The 20,007-nt window shown below is 36.0% G+C and overlaps 1 protein-coding gene across 1 annotated transcript in view; it reads right to left on the minus strand.

Moving 5' to 3' along the window:
- The window catches only part of LOC145693089 (PHD finger protein 12), a 74,535-nt gene that overhangs the window by 3,351 nt on the left and 51,177 nt on the right, over positions 1-20,007 (minus strand). Inside the window, exons 12-15 of the mRNA XM_081768777.1 lie at positions 19,432-19,545; positions 14,133-14,366; positions 12,468-12,550; positions 1,946-2,164 (exon numbers count right to left, since the gene is read on the minus strand). Of these exons, the coding sequence (XP_081624903.1) occupies positions 1,946-2,164; positions 12,468-12,550; positions 14,133-14,366; positions 19,432-19,545 (650 nt within the window). The remainder of the gene's footprint in view (positions 1-1,945; positions 2,165-12,467; positions 12,551-14,132; positions 14,367-19,431; positions 19,546-20,007) is intronic.

Raw genomic sequence — 20,007 nt, forward strand, 5'->3', positions numbered from 1 at the left:
AGACACTAAAGTCTATTTTTGTAATCGGGAAGTATCAGACAAAAAACAGAATCTTATTTTGTCTAAATCTCCCTGGAGGTATTGCTCAGAAGAACTATAGCCAGCCAGATGGCCTATGTTCAACTTGAGACACGCAGTTATTGCGTCAACTTTGTAACTAACTCTATGGCCTATGGAACCCCGATGTTCAGTGCCGCGTTCACAAAAGTTCTCCACTGACATCTGTCCTTAGTCAACTGGAGTCTACTTTGTATTCCTATTTCTGCGAGATCCATCTTAATATTGTCCTCCCATCTGCGTCTACGTCTTCCTAATGGTCGTTTTCCGATTGGTCTTCCAGTTAAAGACTTTAAAAGCGTTCCTATTTTCTTCCATTCTGGCTACATGACCTGCCCACCTGAGCCTCCTAAATATGATGACTAACAATGTTCGGTAAACCGTACAAATTATGTAGTTCCACGTTATGAAGTTTCCGCCATTCCCCATTCCCGTTTCTCTTGGGTCCGAATATTCGTTTCAGGATCTTATTCTCAAATATTTTCAGCCTACGTTCTTCCCTCAGAGTAAGCGACCATGTTTCGCAACCATACAGAATAGGTATAATTATCGTTTTATATATTTTTAGCTTCAAATTCCTCGACAGAATTCGCGACAACAAGAGATTTTGAACTGAATAATAGCACGTATTCCTTGCTTTTAGTCGACATTTAATTTCTTCGTGAATATGGTTTTCGTCTGTTAATACTGGATCTTAGATATTTGAAAGTATCCACTTTAACAAAAGTATTATTTAATATTTTAACGCATCCATAATGTGCCGTATTACGATCCCGATGAACTTCCATGTATTTAGTTTTCTCTGCATTTACTTCTAAACCTATGTACCTGCAAGTTTAATACGATCTCTACATTTCTTTCTATTGTTTTTCTATTACCCCCTATTAAATTTACATCATCAGCATATACCATAACCTAGTGAATACCATTCAATTCTAGACCCTAGTTGCTATCTTTGATTTTCCTTATAGCGTATTTCAGGACAAAGTTGAATAATATTGGCGACAACGCATCTCCTTGTTTCAGGCCATTCTCGACGTAAAAGCTCGTGGACAAAAGTTTTCCTACCCGGATTTACTTCGGGATTCATTTAAAACAAACCTTAATTAATCTAATTAGCTTTCTCGATATTTCAAATTCTGTAAGAATGTTTTAGAATGTTTATCTCCTAACCGAGCCATAAGCCTTTCTAAAATCAATAAATAGTTGATGTATCGGGGTATTCTATTCCCGCTTCTTTTTCAGTATTTGTCGAATGGTAAATATTTGGTCGATAGTTGATCGATTTCGCCTAAATCCGCACTGATAGTGTCCAATAATTTCATCTGCGTATGGGGTCAATCTTGCTATCGCGTCGATTCTCACTGCAATTATTTCTGGTTTTCAAGAGCAGAGTCCACTATCTGTCAACTTAGGTAGTTCTGCAACTAATTCACGATGCCTGGTCAATCTCTACAATTCTGTGCTCCACCCTTGACTGCGCGTGCTAACCATTCGGATTTCTGATATCACTAATAACTTGAAAAAAAATAATCCAAAAGTAACGCAAAGTTTGATCTGTCACGATATATTAATGTATAAAAATTAAAATAATGATACGAGTTATACGTATGTAGCGGCGAATGAACATTATAGTTGTAACTGGTCAGAATGGAAGAAACTTGTATATGAATCTTGACTAAGTCAAGTGAATGATAATGGAAAAATGGTGGAATGAGAATGTGGGAGGAAACGGGAGGACCCCGTGAAAACCCACGATGTAGTCCACCACATACTTGGCTGGGAATCGAACCAGTGATCCCATGCATCAGAGGGAAGCGCCCTATCACTGAGCCAACGTGTCTCCACGTTAAAAAGTATATCGTTGGTTGCTAATAAAATACAATACCTTTCTAGCAGAAGCACTCATGACTTCCGCCGCCTTTTCTTCTTCCTCCTGTTTCTTCTTGGCTCCTCTTCTTTGGTTGACGATTTCTCGAATAGTTTGTACTACTGGGTGTGGTGCTGGTGGCGGAGGTAATTTTTCAGAGAAGTCGCATGAATACAGAACATTATCTACAGTAGTACCATGTTCACTGTAATTCAGTAGCTCGTAATGTTTCGTTGTCTGCAAAGAAAGAACACAAAGGATTTTATTAAGAAACAAGTTGTAAATATAAATATATACTACAGATGAATAACATCACACTAAAGGCTGATTAAGAGTCAAACGTATATTGAACTTCACGATTTCAATTAGTCAGACTGTGCCACACATTAGCGGTATTATTTAATGAGAGAACAGTAAAAATTAATATTTACCGATACAAGGGTCCGCCAAGATTATTCGTAGGGTGGGGCGAAGTTTATAGTTCTATAATTTATTCTTTTGTCATTTACTTCTTACTTTTTGGCACCCCAGCCAGGGATAGGACGTTGAAAGTTATCGCCCAGAGCTGGTTTCTCAAAAACCTAGACTGTCTTTCAGATAGTAACGCCAGAAAATTGAACTCAGATCCTTACGTCTCTCGGATCTGTGCTTACAGGGAAATTCTATTACCCTTTCATTCTGACAATAACACCCATACTCTTAAAAGAGAAATAGAACAGCTTCATGATTCTGCCAAGTAAATACCTAACTGCCATATAGAATACAATCGTAACAGTTTACAGAAAGATATATATATATATATATATATATATATATATATATATATATATAGTCAAAACCTACGAGGGGGGTCCAATAAGTTATCTACCTCGGTGCCATTCCAGGTCAAATCAACACAATTTGAGAACAAAATTTACCTTACCATCTCAGATTGTCATGAAATTTTGCACAGGGACACTATTTATATAGACTAAGAAAAATACTAAATTTCAAGTTTATATATCGATCGGTATTGAAGATTGGGCTATACAAAGTTTGGAAAAAAATCCCAAAATAGCATGTTAAATATATTTTGAAATTGGAATTGTAACGCTCCTAATTGAGCTAGCGAGCTGGTTGAGGTGTCATTTTACAGCATTTTTAATGTCCTTTCCTGTGGTATACATCATATAGGCTAATACAATTTTTTTATTTTCAAAATCAAAATCAAAATCAAAATTTTACTTCAAAATTTTTCAAAAAGCACATATTTTAAAATTTTGAAATTAATTCCATAAAGAGATAGTATTGTTGTAAAGCACTTGGTAAAATATGAATTTGGGATGATAATGGGTTCATTGTTAAAAAAAAGAAAGAAAAAAAAGAAAATTACACTATAGTTTCCATTAAAACCCTGTACCTAGCTGAAAAATACACGAATGCATTTAGTTTTTTTAACTTGTGGGAATAAATCTGAACACTAACATGAAGAGTACAGTAATGGGTCTAAAACATATCATACCAACTTGTAATCCGCTGGCTACACTTATTACCTCATACTCTAAGAACTAACTTAAAGCAAGTTAAAGTGCTGATACTTTTGAACTTTAAAGTAATATTAATACAAGGTTCACAATTAAAAATGTTACTGTAAATAAACATGGTCTGTAAAAAGTATACATGTACAATTGGTACAACAGCAGGGTTGGCTGATTTAAACCCGGTGTTTTTTATATATATATAAAAAAAAACAATTGGTGTAAAAAAAAAAAAAAAACAATGCAAAAATGCCACAAATCGTAATCATAAATGCCACGTGAATTTCATAGTGACGTTTCCACATATGTCGAATCATCTGTGTTAGTTGAATCTAATTTTCGCCTTGTAATTAAGGAGCCCGATGAGTCTATAAAATTTCTCCCAGGTGGAAACCAAGTAGTGGTTCAGATGCCACTTCAAGTAATATATCTAATCCTTCATAACCTCGCTGTTACATAGGGACGTTAAGCCTAAACAAACCAAATGAATTGAAGCAGCTTTAGCGGGTAGTCATGAGTTCACTGCCAAACAACAGGGAGTCTTCCTTAACTATACAAAAAAGAAAATCTCAAAGAATCAGAATTTGCTGTCATCTGTGATTTTTCTGAAAATAATAGCACAGCGCTAAAAGATAAAGCACAGAGCTACCGTTGGACAAGCTAACAGGTCACAATCCATCCTTTTGTTTTATATTTCAAACAGAAAACAAAGTTGAACATGTTAAATATGCAGTCGTTTCCGATTGCCTGGAGCACAATACAGTTGCTGTTTATACTTTTCAAAAAAGACATATTGTTTCTGACATCCAAACTTCAAAAACTTCCAAACAAGGTTTTCTATTTTTCCGATAGGTCTACCGCGCAATACAAAAATAAAACTTTTTTGAACCTCTGCTTTCATAAGCCAGCTTTTAAAGTGAAAGGAGGGTGGTACTTCTCGGCTATAGCACATGGAAAAGGGTCTTCCGATGGAGTAGGCGGTTCAGTAAAGAGACTGGCAGCTTGTGCTAGTTTGCAAAGATCCTATAACAATCGAATTTAAACCTCAAGACATTTTTTTTAGTGGGCAGTAGAAAACATTATCAAAGTAAATTTTGCCTAGTCAACCCAAGAGGAATATAGTGAAGCTGAAATGTTCCTGGAAAGTCGCTTCGATCAAGCGTTGACTATCAAAGGAACACAGCAACATCATGCATTCATTCCCAAAACTACATCAACATTATTGGTGAAACTCTTTTTAGATGGTTTGCAGGGTTGAGAAAAGGAAGTGTCACAATCTCCAAATAAACTTCAATTAGAAAACATATCAAGCTATGTCACCGCTGTCTATGAAGGAAATTTGTGGTTCGGGTATGTTTCACAGAAAAATGAAGAACCAGATGAAGTAAAAGTAACTTTTCTTCATCCACCTGGCCATTCTCATGTCCAAGAAACGCTGATGTTCTGTGGATGTCTGTAGTGGACGTTCTGACAAAAGTGAATTCTGTAACTCCTGATGGAAGAAGTTATGTTCTCCTTGAAAGTGATGTATTCCGAACAAATGTAATTTTTTCAAATTTCAAGTGATAAACATATCCTATTTCTTATTGAAAAGTTTTACTATGAAATCATCTGTATTCTTTCTTCAGATTAGTGTTCATTTTTATTTTCACAGAAGTAAAACTTAGTATTCTTGTGTTATTACCCTACGTACAGAGTATTATTGAAAAATAAGTATTAGTTTTGAATTTTTTTAACAATGAACCCATTATCATCCCAAATTCATATTTTGACAAGTGCTTTACAACAATACTATCTATTCATGGAATTAATTTCAAAATTTTAAAATGTGTATTTTTTAAAAATTTTGATTTTGAAAATAAGAATTTGTATTAACCTATATGATATTGTATGCCACAGGAAAGGGCATTAAAGATACTGTAAAATGACACCCCAACCAGCTCGCTAGCTCAATTAGGAGAGCTGCAATTTCAATTTCAAAATACATTGAACATGCTATTTTAGGCATTTTTCCATACTTTACACAGCCCTATCTTCAATACCGGTCAATATATAAAGTTGAAATTTTGTATTTTTCTTAGTCTATCTAGAGGGCATCTATGTACCAAATTTCATTAAAATCTGAGATGGTGAGGTAAAGTCACTGTGTTGAATTGATATGGAATGACCCCTCGACACGAAGGGAGGGGCCGACCATAATGATGCCTGACACGTACACCAAGGCCACTATGGGGAACTCCGCTGAACAATTTGAAGTCAGTCGGAGAAACGTAGTGGCCGAGAATTCTTGTGTTACGACACGTAGCGAATGTTTGTGTGACACCGCGAACAATGGATTTGCAGAAGTTCCTGACTGTGGTTTTCAAGCGCTGAATCATCCACCCTACAGTCCGGACATGGCCCCTAGTGACTACTTCCTCTTCCGAGACCTGAAGAAACACCTGCGGGGACGTTTTTCGTCAGACAACGAGGTTAAACAGGCTGTTTCCCAGTGGTTTGCAGGCCATGGCAAAGATGTTTTTCTCTAAGATTTCTTCGCTGCCCATAAAATGGCGACGGTACATAGACCTCCATGAGGACTACATCGAAAAACAGTTATGGCCAGATGATCCTATCTGCATTCCTTCCTGTCTAGGTAGGTAACTTATTGGATGTCATTCGTCGATACACACAGACGAGCATGCTTTCGTAGTTTGATGGTTAGCGTCACACGAAACTGTAAAACTGCTTATTTTAACAAGAGTTCGAACCCCATTTGACAATTTTTTTAAAGAGAAAAATCTGCATTTTATTGTAACTAACATTTATGTTTCGTGTATCATATATGGATATAAGAAAATTATAAATACGTTACAGCTATGTATTACAGAAAATTAAATCATATGTTAAACCAAATTACAAATCCTTCTCGCCTTGTCTCTAATGTGCACGTGGTCCCGGTTTCAATTCTCGGTACAAGAGCAGAAAGAAATAATTTCACAATCAGTTACTTTCATTACTCATCAGTCTTATTTAATCTAAAGGGTATAACTGTGGGGCGTTAAACCAGTCTCGAATATATATCCTTGAACAGAAAGCAACATGCAGGCATCGGAGCGTCTAATGGCATTGAAAATAGCTACTTTGTAGACCTAATGAAGCACAAAAGGAGACTTCGTAGATCAACCCGCCTCTGATAAAGAACTTCACAAATCAACTTTCAGTCATAAGTTAGAAAATGTAACATTTTTACAGTGATTTACCCCTACCAAGATGCCAGTTAAGACCAGAAATAAAAAATATATTTATCTACTTTCCAATCTTCACAAATGATCCAAGGTATTAATTTTTGAACATATATAAAGACAACTCAGCTGTAAAGACTTCCAACAGAACAAAGCTTTTATTTCTGGTTCTGGATGGAGATTGGCTTTTTCTCAAAGATGCAATAACATCATTGTGATTTGGCATCTCAGGAGCATTATATATATAAACTTTACACTTGGATAAATTTCAGTTCTTCTTTGACTGTACATTAAAAAACGATGTAATCAGGGCATTTCTCTTCTTTTCAACACTTTTCTGAAGAGCTTGAATGTCCCTGAGCTCTTTGCATTTTTCTTGTTTCAATGACATGACACCTTCCAACATCCCTTGAGCAATTTGTGCCTCCTTCAGGTCCCCTTTAAGAGCCTTCCGAAGTCTACCTGTGGCTTCACCAAGCAGAGAACTTGCAGATTCTTTGGTTTCACTATACTTCCTCTTCCTTTCACTAAGTTGGCTTTCAATTTCTTCTATGTTCTTCTTAACACTTTTTGCATTTTCCAGTTTTTGTTCTGCTTTTTTCAATAATATCATGTGGATATCGTCGTTATTTCGTAAAATTGAGGTAATATATACATGTACAGTCAGGGACAAAAAATTGGGCACTCCCCGTATAACTTATACGAGGAGTGTCCGACGTTTTTATCCCTGACTACTTATATTTGACACTCGTGTATCATTGTATAGTCACGGAGACTCAATAGGTGTACTTCATTTGTTTACTCATGAAGACCGGAGATATGGATTTTATTTGCTCGTATCAGTTAATTGAAACTTACGGAATATATGACCTTAGAGAGGAAATTTTCGAATCGAAGGCTACAATGAGACCATGCTCGAATTTACACTGTAACAGCGAAAGGCATATTTATAATACCTCAATTTATAACTAATTAAATTAGTATTCCCACTTATTTTGCAAGTACGAATTCCCTTACTTTTCCAGATCATGATTTATAAATTTCCGATTCTACATATAATGTAAAAAGGTATCTATATTTTCCTCTTGCTTCGGGTTGACTCTCCGTGAACATTTATATAGTCGTTAAGCCGTAACATTATTTTTAAGTCGGAATGTTAAGCCAAAAAGTCTGCTGTAGCGAAATAAAGGTTTAGAAACTGTATTTGAGAAGTATAAATCCATACTTATAATTATTTTACTTTTCCAGGTTTTTAAATGTTTCTATGACTATGATCAAATTCTATGACTTTTGAGTTGGAATGAATTCCCTCACTTTCTCGGTTTACCAGGTCGATGGGAACTCTGTTAAATAAAGAGAAGTGGTAACCTGTTGCAAATTCCCTTGTAGTTAACAAAAAAAAGTAAGACAAACACAGAAGGGTCTCCCTGGCAACCTCCCTCTATGGAAACAGAAATCCCTCTAACCTCCCACACAAATACACACACTGACTACATTTATTACCATTGTATTTATATCATTTTCTATTTATCATCATTATTATTTTCTTTCATTTAATTACTGACATTTTCTAGTACATTGGCCACAATCCAAACAATATGACTAAGGATAAAAAAAAAAGAGACTTAGTAGACTAATGTTTCAAAAATAGAGACTGATAGAGACTTTGACCAAAAAAAGATACTTTTAGATGAAAAAGAGACTCGCTCCGATGCCTGAACATGGAAAGATGTTAATTAAAGAAATTACTTACTCAGTACTTAGAACAGTTGTTCAATATTTCATTATGAAAGAAAATAAATGGTCACTAAATTTTATATATATATAAAGGGGTTAGACAAAATAAAAACACTTCATACAGGACACGTAAGTTTGGCACTCCACTGTACAACACGTGTAGCGGTTGCCGGTCGTTTTTTGTTTTCAATGTGTCATGTGGACCTTCCTCTTCCGTCAGCAATAACTAGTTCAACTGTGAGTGTCGCGGTGTGAAAGTGGTGCGGTAAAATGGGCGACCTGACAGACTTCCAAAAACACATATCGTTGGTGCCCGTCTGGTTGGAGCTTCAGTGGCAACAGTAGCGAACATTGTGGGGCTATCGAAAGGCACTGTGTCCAATGTCACGAGGGCATACACAATTCATGGGCAAACGACGTCTGCAAAGCACAACAGTGGTCGAAAGACAATCCTTCAGATAGAGACCGGAGGGCATTAAAACGGATTGTAGCAGTTAAAAAAAAAGACCACTGCAATGAAAATTACGTCTGAACTCAATTCAGGCTTTCAAAACCCAATTTCATCGAAAACAGTGCGACGGGAACTTCATAAAATGAAAATTCATGGCAGGGCCGGCATCGCCAAACCCCTGGTCACAGCAGTAAATGCGAAGAGGCGTATCCAGTGGTGCAAGGACCACACGGCGTGGACTCATGTGCAGTGAAAACACATAATGTGGTCCGATGAATCGACCTTCACCTTTCTTCCAACAACCGGTCGTGTTAACGTATGGAGAACCCGTCGCAGGCCTATGATACAGACTGTCTGCTCCCAACTGTAAAGCATGGGGGAGGTTCTGTTACAGTATGGGCAGTGATATCGTGGTTTTCTGCAGGTCCTATCATAGCCTGCATGGAATGATGAATGCTAAGGCGTATGAGGCCAGGTTCTACCCATGGCCCAAATATTGTTCCCTGATGGTGATGGCATCTACCAAGATGATTTGGCACCCTGTCACGCTGCAAAAACGGTGAAATCATGGTTTGAGGAGCACGACCAGGAGCTATCACACCTCCCCTGGGTCCCACAATCACCAGATCTGAACATCATTGAGCCATTGTGGTCTGAGTTAGAAAGACGTGTTAGGTCTCATTACCATCCACCAGCATTCCTTAAGGAACTGGAGCATGTTTTGGAGGAACAATGATACAAAATTCCACACACCACGATTCAGATGCTGTATACATCCATTCCACGTCGGATCCAAGCTGTTTTGGACGCAAAAGGAGGCCCCCACACCATACTAGGTATATTATAGATTGCTTTAGCACTACAAAACTAATTACGTTTGTATTTGATGTCACAGTACCTAAAACTAAACAGAAAAATATCAACCAGAAATACCTAAGTTGATTTACAAAAGAAACTGTACATACACTAAAACAAAATTTTATTTATTAAGTTCAGCGACCTTTTCAGCACCGAGGTTGTATGAGACGTGGATCCAGAGTTTAAGGTGGAATCCGAACCACTGTAATACGTCTTACACTTACCAATGCTCTCCCACCGGAAATCGAACCATGAAAATTGACATAAAAGGAATAATATAGAAGTCATGTAAGACTCTGAGTAGCCTACCATACAGTAACATTTAGAAACCTAAATTGAAGGTCACGATTAAAAAGAGAGAGAGAGAGAGAAAAGTACATTAGGTGTAAGAAATGTTACACCTTCCTGGAACTAAATACAAAGAAAGACATGCACAAATGCATATTCTAAAGGGAAGTGCAGAAGTACTCGGAAATCGTTTTTGTATTTTATATAAGGTGGGCTACGAAAAAGTAACCCCGCCAGAATATGGAGACCGTGATCGTCCCTCCCTTCCCTGCTCAGATCGCCAATTGTCTGTTGAGATGGAGAAGGTGAGATATGTTCTTGTGTTGTGCAAGCGTTAGAGATGTACTTGATACCAGAGTAAGTGAACATTGTAGAACTGTATATAAGAACAGGTTCTTTGAAAGAAACACAGAAGTTATTTCGCACAGGGTTTCCTAATCGTCCCGCCCCAGGTAAATGCAGCATTCGGCAATTGAAGATGAAATAGTGCCAAACGGGATCTGTTGTAAATGCAACAAAGAACAAGGCGAGATCTGTCCGCAGTCTTGAGCTTAGTCCACGCGTTTCCGAAGTGATGCTTCGTAGCCCTCAGAAGTCTACCAGAAAATTATCGCAACTGGTCAAGTGGAGTAGAGCGACCACAAGACTTGTCCTTAAGTGTTTGAAGTTGAAATCGTACCATATCACAGGTGTGCAATAATTGAAGGAATCGAGTACGGGAAAACGTGTGACTTTTTGTTACTGGTTGTGGATATGGTTGTATACGGTCAATTAGACCCATTTATGTTTATCAGGAAAGATTCGATACATATCCGTTCTTCAACAGATGAACGAAGGTATCGAATAAATTGTTACGATTCAGAAAAAAATCGAAATAATTTTAAACATGTAAAGACTTTCTCTGAAATCGACACTTCGAATCATAACCTTTTGAAGATCAAATTGAAACTCTAACTGAAAAATTGGAAACATTAAGTAGTCAGAAATCAATTCGCACTAAAATTTGTAGAAATGCATTTAATTCGAAGGGGAAAAAGAAAGGATTAGGTATGTATTAAGTTGCAGAAGTGGTAGAAAGGCAGTCCGAAAAGTGAAAAACTATGGATACGGAAGAGATGAAGAAAACAAGGACAGAATAGTACTTTCGGAGATAAAGTAAGATGTAGAGAGATTTAACCTGCAAATTACAAAAAGAAACAAAGTAGAGAAAAAAAAAAAAAAAAAAAGAGTACAAAGAAGTAAAATCAATGAGAATTCGTACAGGGTGTCTACTAAAGTTCCAAAATCAAATTTCCTGACCTTTTCTTTATCAGACCATAAAATTTCTTAATATTCTCAATAGCGAATTTGGGTGCGAATTAGGCCGAATTTCCATGCATGAGAGAGAAGCGTGCTTTGCTTGCGATTTGGTAGCGTCTAAAGCTGACCATAGACATTTTTGGTGGTGAATTTTGAAGTTTTGTAGAACAAATTTTCCAATCTGTACTTATATTTGTACAGATAAAAAGACCGTTTTCTGATTTCGTGACTTTCGTCCCGATAGACACCCTGTCGTAAGAAACAAGCGGATAAGGAAATGAAATGAGATCTGTAAGTTTAACGTCCCACGGTTATGCCGGTTAGGCTAAAGGAGACGGTGATAATGAGAAATGAGTGAAAATGGTGGAATGAAGAAAGTGGGAGAAAACGGGAGAACCCCGAGAAAACCCACGCACACGGTGTTTGTCCACCACAAAGTTCACTTGGCGGAGGCTGGGATCGAACCCAGGACCCCAAACACCAGAGGTGAACGCTCTACCACTGAGCCACCGCGGCCCCCCACAAGCGGATAAGGATAAAAGAGTAAAATATAGGAATGGTAAGAAAAAGCGCGACATTAATATTAGGAGAGAAATGTTAATAATAATAATTCAAAAGTTTTTTTCTAAAAATCTGAGTACAAATCACACTTGCAAATGTACAGATTCTCTTCAAAGAAAAAAAATCCAAAATTAAACTTTGAAAATTAAAATTTATACAAAATATGGATTAGCACTGTACTCTTGGACAACTACAATTTACACAATGAAAATAAAGATAGACGTTGTAAGCAATGAATATCTTGTGTGCTAATTTTGTAAAACAGCGTTTATCTGGATTTTTCACTTCTTCCAAGTTTTAAAATCTTCATTGTTCCCTTTCTAAGTTCTTTATATTCACTTTTCCAAAATCAAGGTTATTTTCAGCCAAAACATAAGAAACACTTTCTCAAACACAAAAAATAAAGTGAAGTAGAACTCTTTTAATGTTTTTTCAGCCTCAAAAGTGTCAGGAAAACAACGTTAAAATGTATCAACTTCCTTTGCATTCTATATCGTACAATGAAAGTACATGAACATTCTCAAACTAGTATAATCGCATTTAGGACTAGAATAAAATCTAAACTCAACCTAGTTTACAATTAAATATCAAAAAGAGTGACTTACTTCATCATAAAATACACAGGCATGTTTGGCGGAAACAAAATTACAATGGCCATAGTTACTGAGAGATACGTCCATATCAGCTCCTGAAAAAGAAGAAAAAGGAAAAAAAATACATTATGCAATTTCAAAAATACATTATGCAATTTCAAGAGCTATACCTACAACTTATTACTATCAATCAAGTTCTCGATTTTTATTCACCTGCTTATTTCAGAATTATTTATTAATGTTTCAAATCACTTGATATTTCTATAATCAAAACAGAAACGACAAAGTACAGAAAACCGTAAGAGGTTCTCATACTGGTGAACTGAAAGCACATTCTAAGTAATACTTAAGATTTCATTTTAGTATACTTATGTTAGAATAAAATCATAAGTTTACAATCCCATGATATGCAGGTGAACAATACCGAGTACCTAGATTACACAATTGTAAAGCAGAACTCTGTTCTTCTCAGATCATATTAACACCGATTAAGGGTAAAACTGTTGTATGAAATTCCGTTTACGATTTATAATGTAACATGCTCTACATTATATTAACTCCCTGATGTAAAGCGTTCTGTATTTTTTCGACGCCTCAGTATTACTATAATCACTGATCGATCCAATAGAATTACTACTTTATTCCCCGATTACTGGACTGCAATGGATACTGGACGGTGTATTTTAACACAATACAATTTTTCGCAATTGTATTGAAAACTAATTTGCGTATGGTCCCAAGAGACATTTTTGTTTCTTAAAAGACAACCCCTAATTATAATAGTTGAATGTCTATCAGTGAGCTTATTCTCTGTAAGTGATGTGTTTTAAAAATTAACGTATTATTAATTTCGATTAAATTTACTATAATTGTGTTGGTACGAAAAATCGGACACACGAAATAACATAATCTTGTAAACAAACAGCTAATTATAATTACGTTTTATTTTATCGTGACCACTTAAAATGAATCTTGACAATTGCAAGAAAGGTTATGGCAACAGTAAACAAATAATCTATTAATGGTTCCCTAAAATTAGTATGATGCAGATTTCTGTCTCTCGCATGCTGTCAGAACTAATTCCGGTCACTTGAACTTTCGTTTTCCAACACGTAACCCTCAAGATGGACATATAAACGGAAATTTCACTTTTATGGGCATTTCTGGCCTTATATTAATCTCGTCTCCCATTTTAAATCGAGCACTTGTCTTAATTAAAGGTATCATCAATTTGAAAAAGTAAGGATTTCATTTTTTTTCCCTTTTCTCTCAGAATAGTTCCAAAAAAGCCAAGAACCTACTCATATGATATCAATTTAGCAGCAAATTGAAGTAATTGATAAAGAGATCAGTAACCATAGAAACATTTTGAAAGGATTTGTAATTCCTTAGATATAAGATATTTTATATAAGATAAGAGTTATTCAATATTTATCCTACAGAAAATTAGTATGATGGAAATAGTTTGACTGATTCCAATTGCAAGCAGAAGATTAATCCAGTTCTTTACGTCTTTTCTGGAATACCTCCCAGTTTCTCGTAATGACAAAAAACTTAAACTCCTCCGGGATCACCTATCAAAGCTGAATTTGTTAGCTACAGGACTACGCAGTAGCTCATATATTAAAAATCTACTCACTTATTAACTATAATAGTAAGAAAATGAATTAGCATTACCTGTCCCGAACGTAAGTGTGCGATATGACATTGAACACGTTGGTCCTTTTCCATTTATCGGACAAACGACTGCCCTGGCCCTCACTTTATTTGTAGGTTCACTTGGTTCAGGCGTTTGAACAGCACAGTTTAAAATATCACTAAAGTTCGATGAGTGACACATCTGTAACTGCTGCAACCTCTGATACGCTAACAAGTGGATAAGCCGTTCATCCAGCTTACTTAACTCCAGCTCTGAAAGACACAATACACAAATAATTAATTGTTCATTTCTCGTTGTAAAAAGCTAAACAATAGTCAAATTACATTTCGTAATACTAGAATACGACCAACTAAGTGAATACAGTAATTTGTATGTATCAAAAAACGAAATCGACATTGTCTGTTGCATCATAACGGAAAAACCGTTTGAAATGAAGCTTTTAATATACGCCGTGTGATTGGAAAGTTTTAAGACAGTTGGCAACACTGCTCAGGAGTAGATATACAACAGATAACATCTACATTATAACACAACTGATAGAAATATGCAGAGAAAGAAAAGAAGATTTCATAGTAGCATTTATTGATATTGAAAAGGCCTATGATACAGTCAAGAGAAAGACATTATGGGAAGTAATGGAAAATTTAGGAATAGCAAAATTTATTATGCTCCTTAAGAAACTATATAAGGATAACAAATACAAATATGAAATGTGAAACATAAAATCTAAATGGATAGACAGTAACAAAGGTTTGAAACAAGGATGTCCTCTATCACCAGTTCTATTCCTGATATATATACACGAAGTGGAAGAAGCATTAATCAAAACAAACAGAGGGATAGAATTAAGATTGCAAGGAAAATCAAAAGTAAGAAAAATCCCTGGCGCACTATTTGCAGACGATGTAGCATTGATGAGTAATAATACTGAAGACATTAAGGAAATGTTAGAAACAGTAGTTAGGAAAGGAGAAGAAATTGGGTTAAAAATAAATGAAGAAAAAAGCAAGTTCGTGGTTTTTAGTGGAGACATAGAGGATCAAAATATACAAGCAGGAAACATAGTAATAAACAGGACTGAAAAAGTATAATTTTAAGGAATTACACTTGAACACGAGAGAAAACTGAAAAATAAACTACAAAAATATACAGCAATTATAAAAATAAAGCAATGTGGTCATACAACAGAGGATACTATGGTGTCAAGAATACTATGGAAACAAGTAGCAGTACCGGCGCTAACATATGCAAATGAAGTAAGAACTTTAACGGATGAAACCAGAAATATTTTACAACAAGCACAAAATCAAATAGGAAGGTTTGCCCTAGGAGCAAATAAATTAAGTGCAAATGTAACAATAACAGGAAAGATGGGATGGAGTGATTTTGAAAAAAGAGAAGTTATGAGTAAAATAAAATATCTTAGAAGATTAAAATTTATGGAAGAAACAAGATTAGTAAAAGTTGTGCATGAAGCTACTAAACATATGAGAAAAGGGGAGAACACAAAATGGTTTAGGAGAGTTAGGAAATTAGAAAGAAAATATGATCAAACTACCCGCTGGCACAGAGAAGGGAATTATAAAAATTGGGAAAAAAAATCACCGAAAAAACAATTAAAGAGAAGGCACAGGAAAAGTGGTATGAAGAAGTAGTCAAGAAGAGCAGTTTGAAAGGAATATACACATATAAAAAGGGTTATGAGAAAATAAATTATATGGATAATGATTTACGGAGCATTTTACTTTTCAAAGCCATGTCAGGGAGCCATGAAACAAGGTTAAGATTGAAAAAAATTAAAGAAGTGAACGAAAAATGTCAACTATGTTTTAAAGAAGATGAAACACTAGAACACTTACTGTTAAAATGTGAAGAAACCCTAAAAATAAGGGGAACATGGAAATGGAACGATGACATGGAAAAGGAAGGAAATTTCGTTAAATTGGCTTGGAGGCTAGGCTTTAATGTAAATGGAAAGGAACTAAGTGAAAAAAAAAAAAATTCTTGAATTTTGGTGGAAACAGGAAATGGAAAATGTTAAATGAAAAAAGAGCAGTATGTGTTTTTTTTTTCTCATTTTTTTAAAAAAATTCTTTTCAGAAACCAAACTTTCGAAGAGAAGGAAGGAAAATACCTTGAACCTTGAACAATCGCCTGTTAGCATGGAAGCGGTGGCTTGGTGTGTCCTTGAGACATGTTGAAACATGCACCGAGATATCTTTATTCAGTACGGCGTAGCAACCAGTTGAGTGCGAGAGTGTGTGTGTTTTGGAGGATTTTCAAGTGCGCAAAATGAATGAAAAATTGGAACAACGCGTTTGTTTGAAATTTTATTTTAAAACTGGGAAATCTGCTTCGGAGACTTACGAACTCTTAAAAACAGCTTATGGAGACAAATGTCTGAGCCGGTCAAACGTGTTTATCTGGTTTCACAGATTCAAAGATGGCCGCGAGTCAGTAGAGGATAACCCCCGGTCTGGCCAGCCTTCAACATCAAAAATTACCGAAAACATTGCGAAAGTTGGTGATTTAGTGCGTTCGACCCGTAGACTTACAATTAGGGAGATGGCTGAAGATCTGCATTTAAGTTTCTATGCAGTTCAGTCAATTTTAACTGATGATTTGAACATGTGTCGAATGTCCGCGAAATTCATTCCAAAAGTGTTGTCACACGAGCAGAAACAACACAGACTTGAAGTGTCCCAAGAACTATTTAATCGAGCCGAAATGGACTCAGATTTCTTGAAGAGGGTAATAGCAGATGATGAATTATGGGTTTATGGGTATGACCCAGAAACAAAGGCTCAATCTTCTCAGTGGAAGATCCCAGATTCACCAAGACCAAAGAAAGCGCGACAAAATCGGTCGAATGTGAAGACAATGTTGGTGTTTTTTTTTTTTTTCGATTCTAAGGCTATCGTGCATCATGAATTTGCCCCTAGGGGGCAGACAGTCAACCAGGAATACTACAAAAGTGTCCTTCAGCGTTTGCGCGAAAATGTCCGGCGGAAAAGGACTGCCCCTGGAAAGAAAAGAATTAGATTCTCCACCACAACAATGCAACAGTGCATTGGGCGTTCTCGATCCACGAATTTTTGACCAAATTCAATATTCCTGTGCTTCCGCAACCCCCGTATTCCCCAGGTTTGGCCTCAGAAAGAACAGGAAACTCGAAATATTGAGAACGAAAAAAAGAAAAAAAATGGAATTATGCGTATGTCGAAAATGAATATACTATTGGTTCGTTGATCCAACTGTATTTTGTGGACAATTCACCAATATCATATTCCACTGCATATGCGAAAGCAAAAGATAATGCGCACAACTAGAGAATGTACCTTTGTTATATATCTTTATTGAAAAACACACATTCTTTTCTAAGTTTGAAGCTGTCACTTAGAAACTCAGAACTCACAACATCTGAAACAATTTAAAAATTTTCATTTAAATTTTTTAAAATTCTCATTTTTAGGAAACTCGAAATTCCATCACTCTTTGAAGAAATCCCGCTCTTCTCAAATTTCCTGATATTTCTCGGTTTTTTAGGTTTGTCGCTAGCCTGAAAACAAAACGAACTTATTTTATAAAATATCCCAAACAAACAGCCGAGTAATGCAGAAAAAGAATCCAGCAGACCTACAATTCTCAAATATTTTGAAAATAGATCCGTGCTTAAAGTTCCCTCACTTCTCCTGGTTTTTCAGCTTCTCATAAAATTCCTTGACTTCTCTAGGTTGGTGAAACGTTGCCAAACGGTTAAAGAAAATATTTCCACAATTAAAAATCAAGCCACTAGAATAGCTCATGTGATCTTTTTGTTTATTAACTACAGTTAGCAGAAGGAAAAGGTGAGAGTTATAGTGCCCGGAATGCATTTCAAAGGAAATACTTTATCATTATAGACTGCCTCTGAATTTTGATACCAATAAAATATATCGGGATATATCAGGATACACAATATATCAACGACACAGATTTGTTTGATTTCTGCTAATTTCTCAATACTAGGTATCTAGGAAGCCCGAGTTTGGTATCATTCTTTCTTCATTATTAACACATATAAAACTACGAATTATACAGAGACACTTTTAAGGCAAGTTCGATATTAGTTACTCGGTTACTCTTGAACGGTTCTTCTGAAGTTGTGGCTTAGCTACTTATATTTATCTGAATGTCTCAAATTGGAAGTTAGTGTTAATACATCCCAAGGAAAAAAAGTACTTTAGACAATCTAGCTTTAACAACAGCCGATATCAGAATTTGATGATGATGGTAGTGACGGTAAGATGGCTCACGCCCTGATGGAGCGCTCCCTTGTGTGAGGGGCCTCTGGTTCGAACCAGACCATGTGAATTTGAGGTCAACAACATTATATCCGCGGTTTTTCTTCGAGTTCTCAAATTCCTCTTAAATATTCTCATTTCATTAATTATGTCATAATCATTCACCTTCATTAATCATCCGTCCCCTTTAGAATACAAGACATAATCGTGGGGAGTAAAATCTGAAATTTCATTTCATTTCATGGTAATAATAGATCTATTGAAGGCTACGTAATGTAATGTGTTGTTAAGTAAATTAAATTAAAAAATAAATGTATAGTGCATTTGATAATGCCACATTATCTTCCCCTCCAATCAACAATATAAGATCAATGGAGAAGTTAATGCTGGCTTATGAAGTGTTTTATTTATGAAAGTGTTCGTCATAATTGGACGCTGTGCTGCTGCATTCAAATGAATTACGTTAAAAACACTGAACATTTTCCGGGAATTTCCCAGTATGAAATTATTGAACACAATAGAAAAAAATGAATTGAAATCTTTAAGTTTTACGTCCCACGGTTATGTTGGCTAGGCTAAAGGAGACGATGATGATGAGAAATGAAGGAAATGACGGAATAAAGAGAATGGGAGGAAATGGGAGAAAGCCGAGAAAACCCACGCACACAGTGTTTGTCCACCACAAAGCTTACTTGGCGCGAGCTGGGATCAAACCAAGAACTCCATGAACCAGAGATGAAACACTACTACTGAGCCACCGCGACCCCATTTGAACACAGTCGAGTGAGAAGAAGTGTCGAGCTCACATTGTAATTGTACTCCTGAAAATTTCAAATTCTACAAAAGGAAAATCCGTCTTTTATTAGTCTACCATAATGAATTTTGCTGCAGTGACACGTCACAGTCATAAGAATAATAAACTCTATGAACATACTTTTCATAGATTTGATTGTGTGAACAGCTTACTAATTACACACGTTTCAAATATCAAGAAAATTTACAATGAAATATCTTGTGTATGAGCTTAACTTACCTGCTGATCCTTCCAACAGAGCCTGAAGCTGACTATTGAGGCTAGCAATACTAGGAGACGAGAAGTTTTTGTTACACACTTGACTGGAAACGCTACTCGTGGGACTGACTTTCGCTGGAACATACATGTATCAGATAAGCATTTTAGATATAAAATTGAGTTGAAAAAGTTTTAAATATAACACAACACTCAAGAAAAATCTGGCAGCTACACAGCTGGTTGTAAGTTCTATCCCAAACCTGTGTCAAAAGATCCATGATATAGATATTGTATATAAAGTTAAAGTACCTTTGTTGTGAACGCCTAATGTTGGTTGCTCTTACAATACCATTGTTTTTCTTTGTATGTTCCAGATTCAAGATGATATGGATAAGAAAGAAGATCGTCTTGCAATTCTGGCATTACACAAATGTGGATCCCCTCCCCCCTCAAACAATAATCTTTAAGTTACTGAAAAATCTGAATATTACGCACAAGTTCGTTTATTCGATAAAGATAAATCTGTCAGGATGCCAGCAGTCATTAAAGCAGTGAAGGCTTGAATTGTCCGTAATCCTGTTCGAAAGCAGAAACTCA

The sequence above is a fragment of the Thermobia domestica genome, chromosome 8 (assembly GCF_964235325.1).
Source record: "Thermobia domestica chromosome 8, izTheDome1.hap1.1, whole genome shotgun sequence".
NCBI lineage: Eukaryota > Metazoa > Arthropoda > Insecta > Zygentoma > Lepismatidae > Thermobia > Thermobia domestica.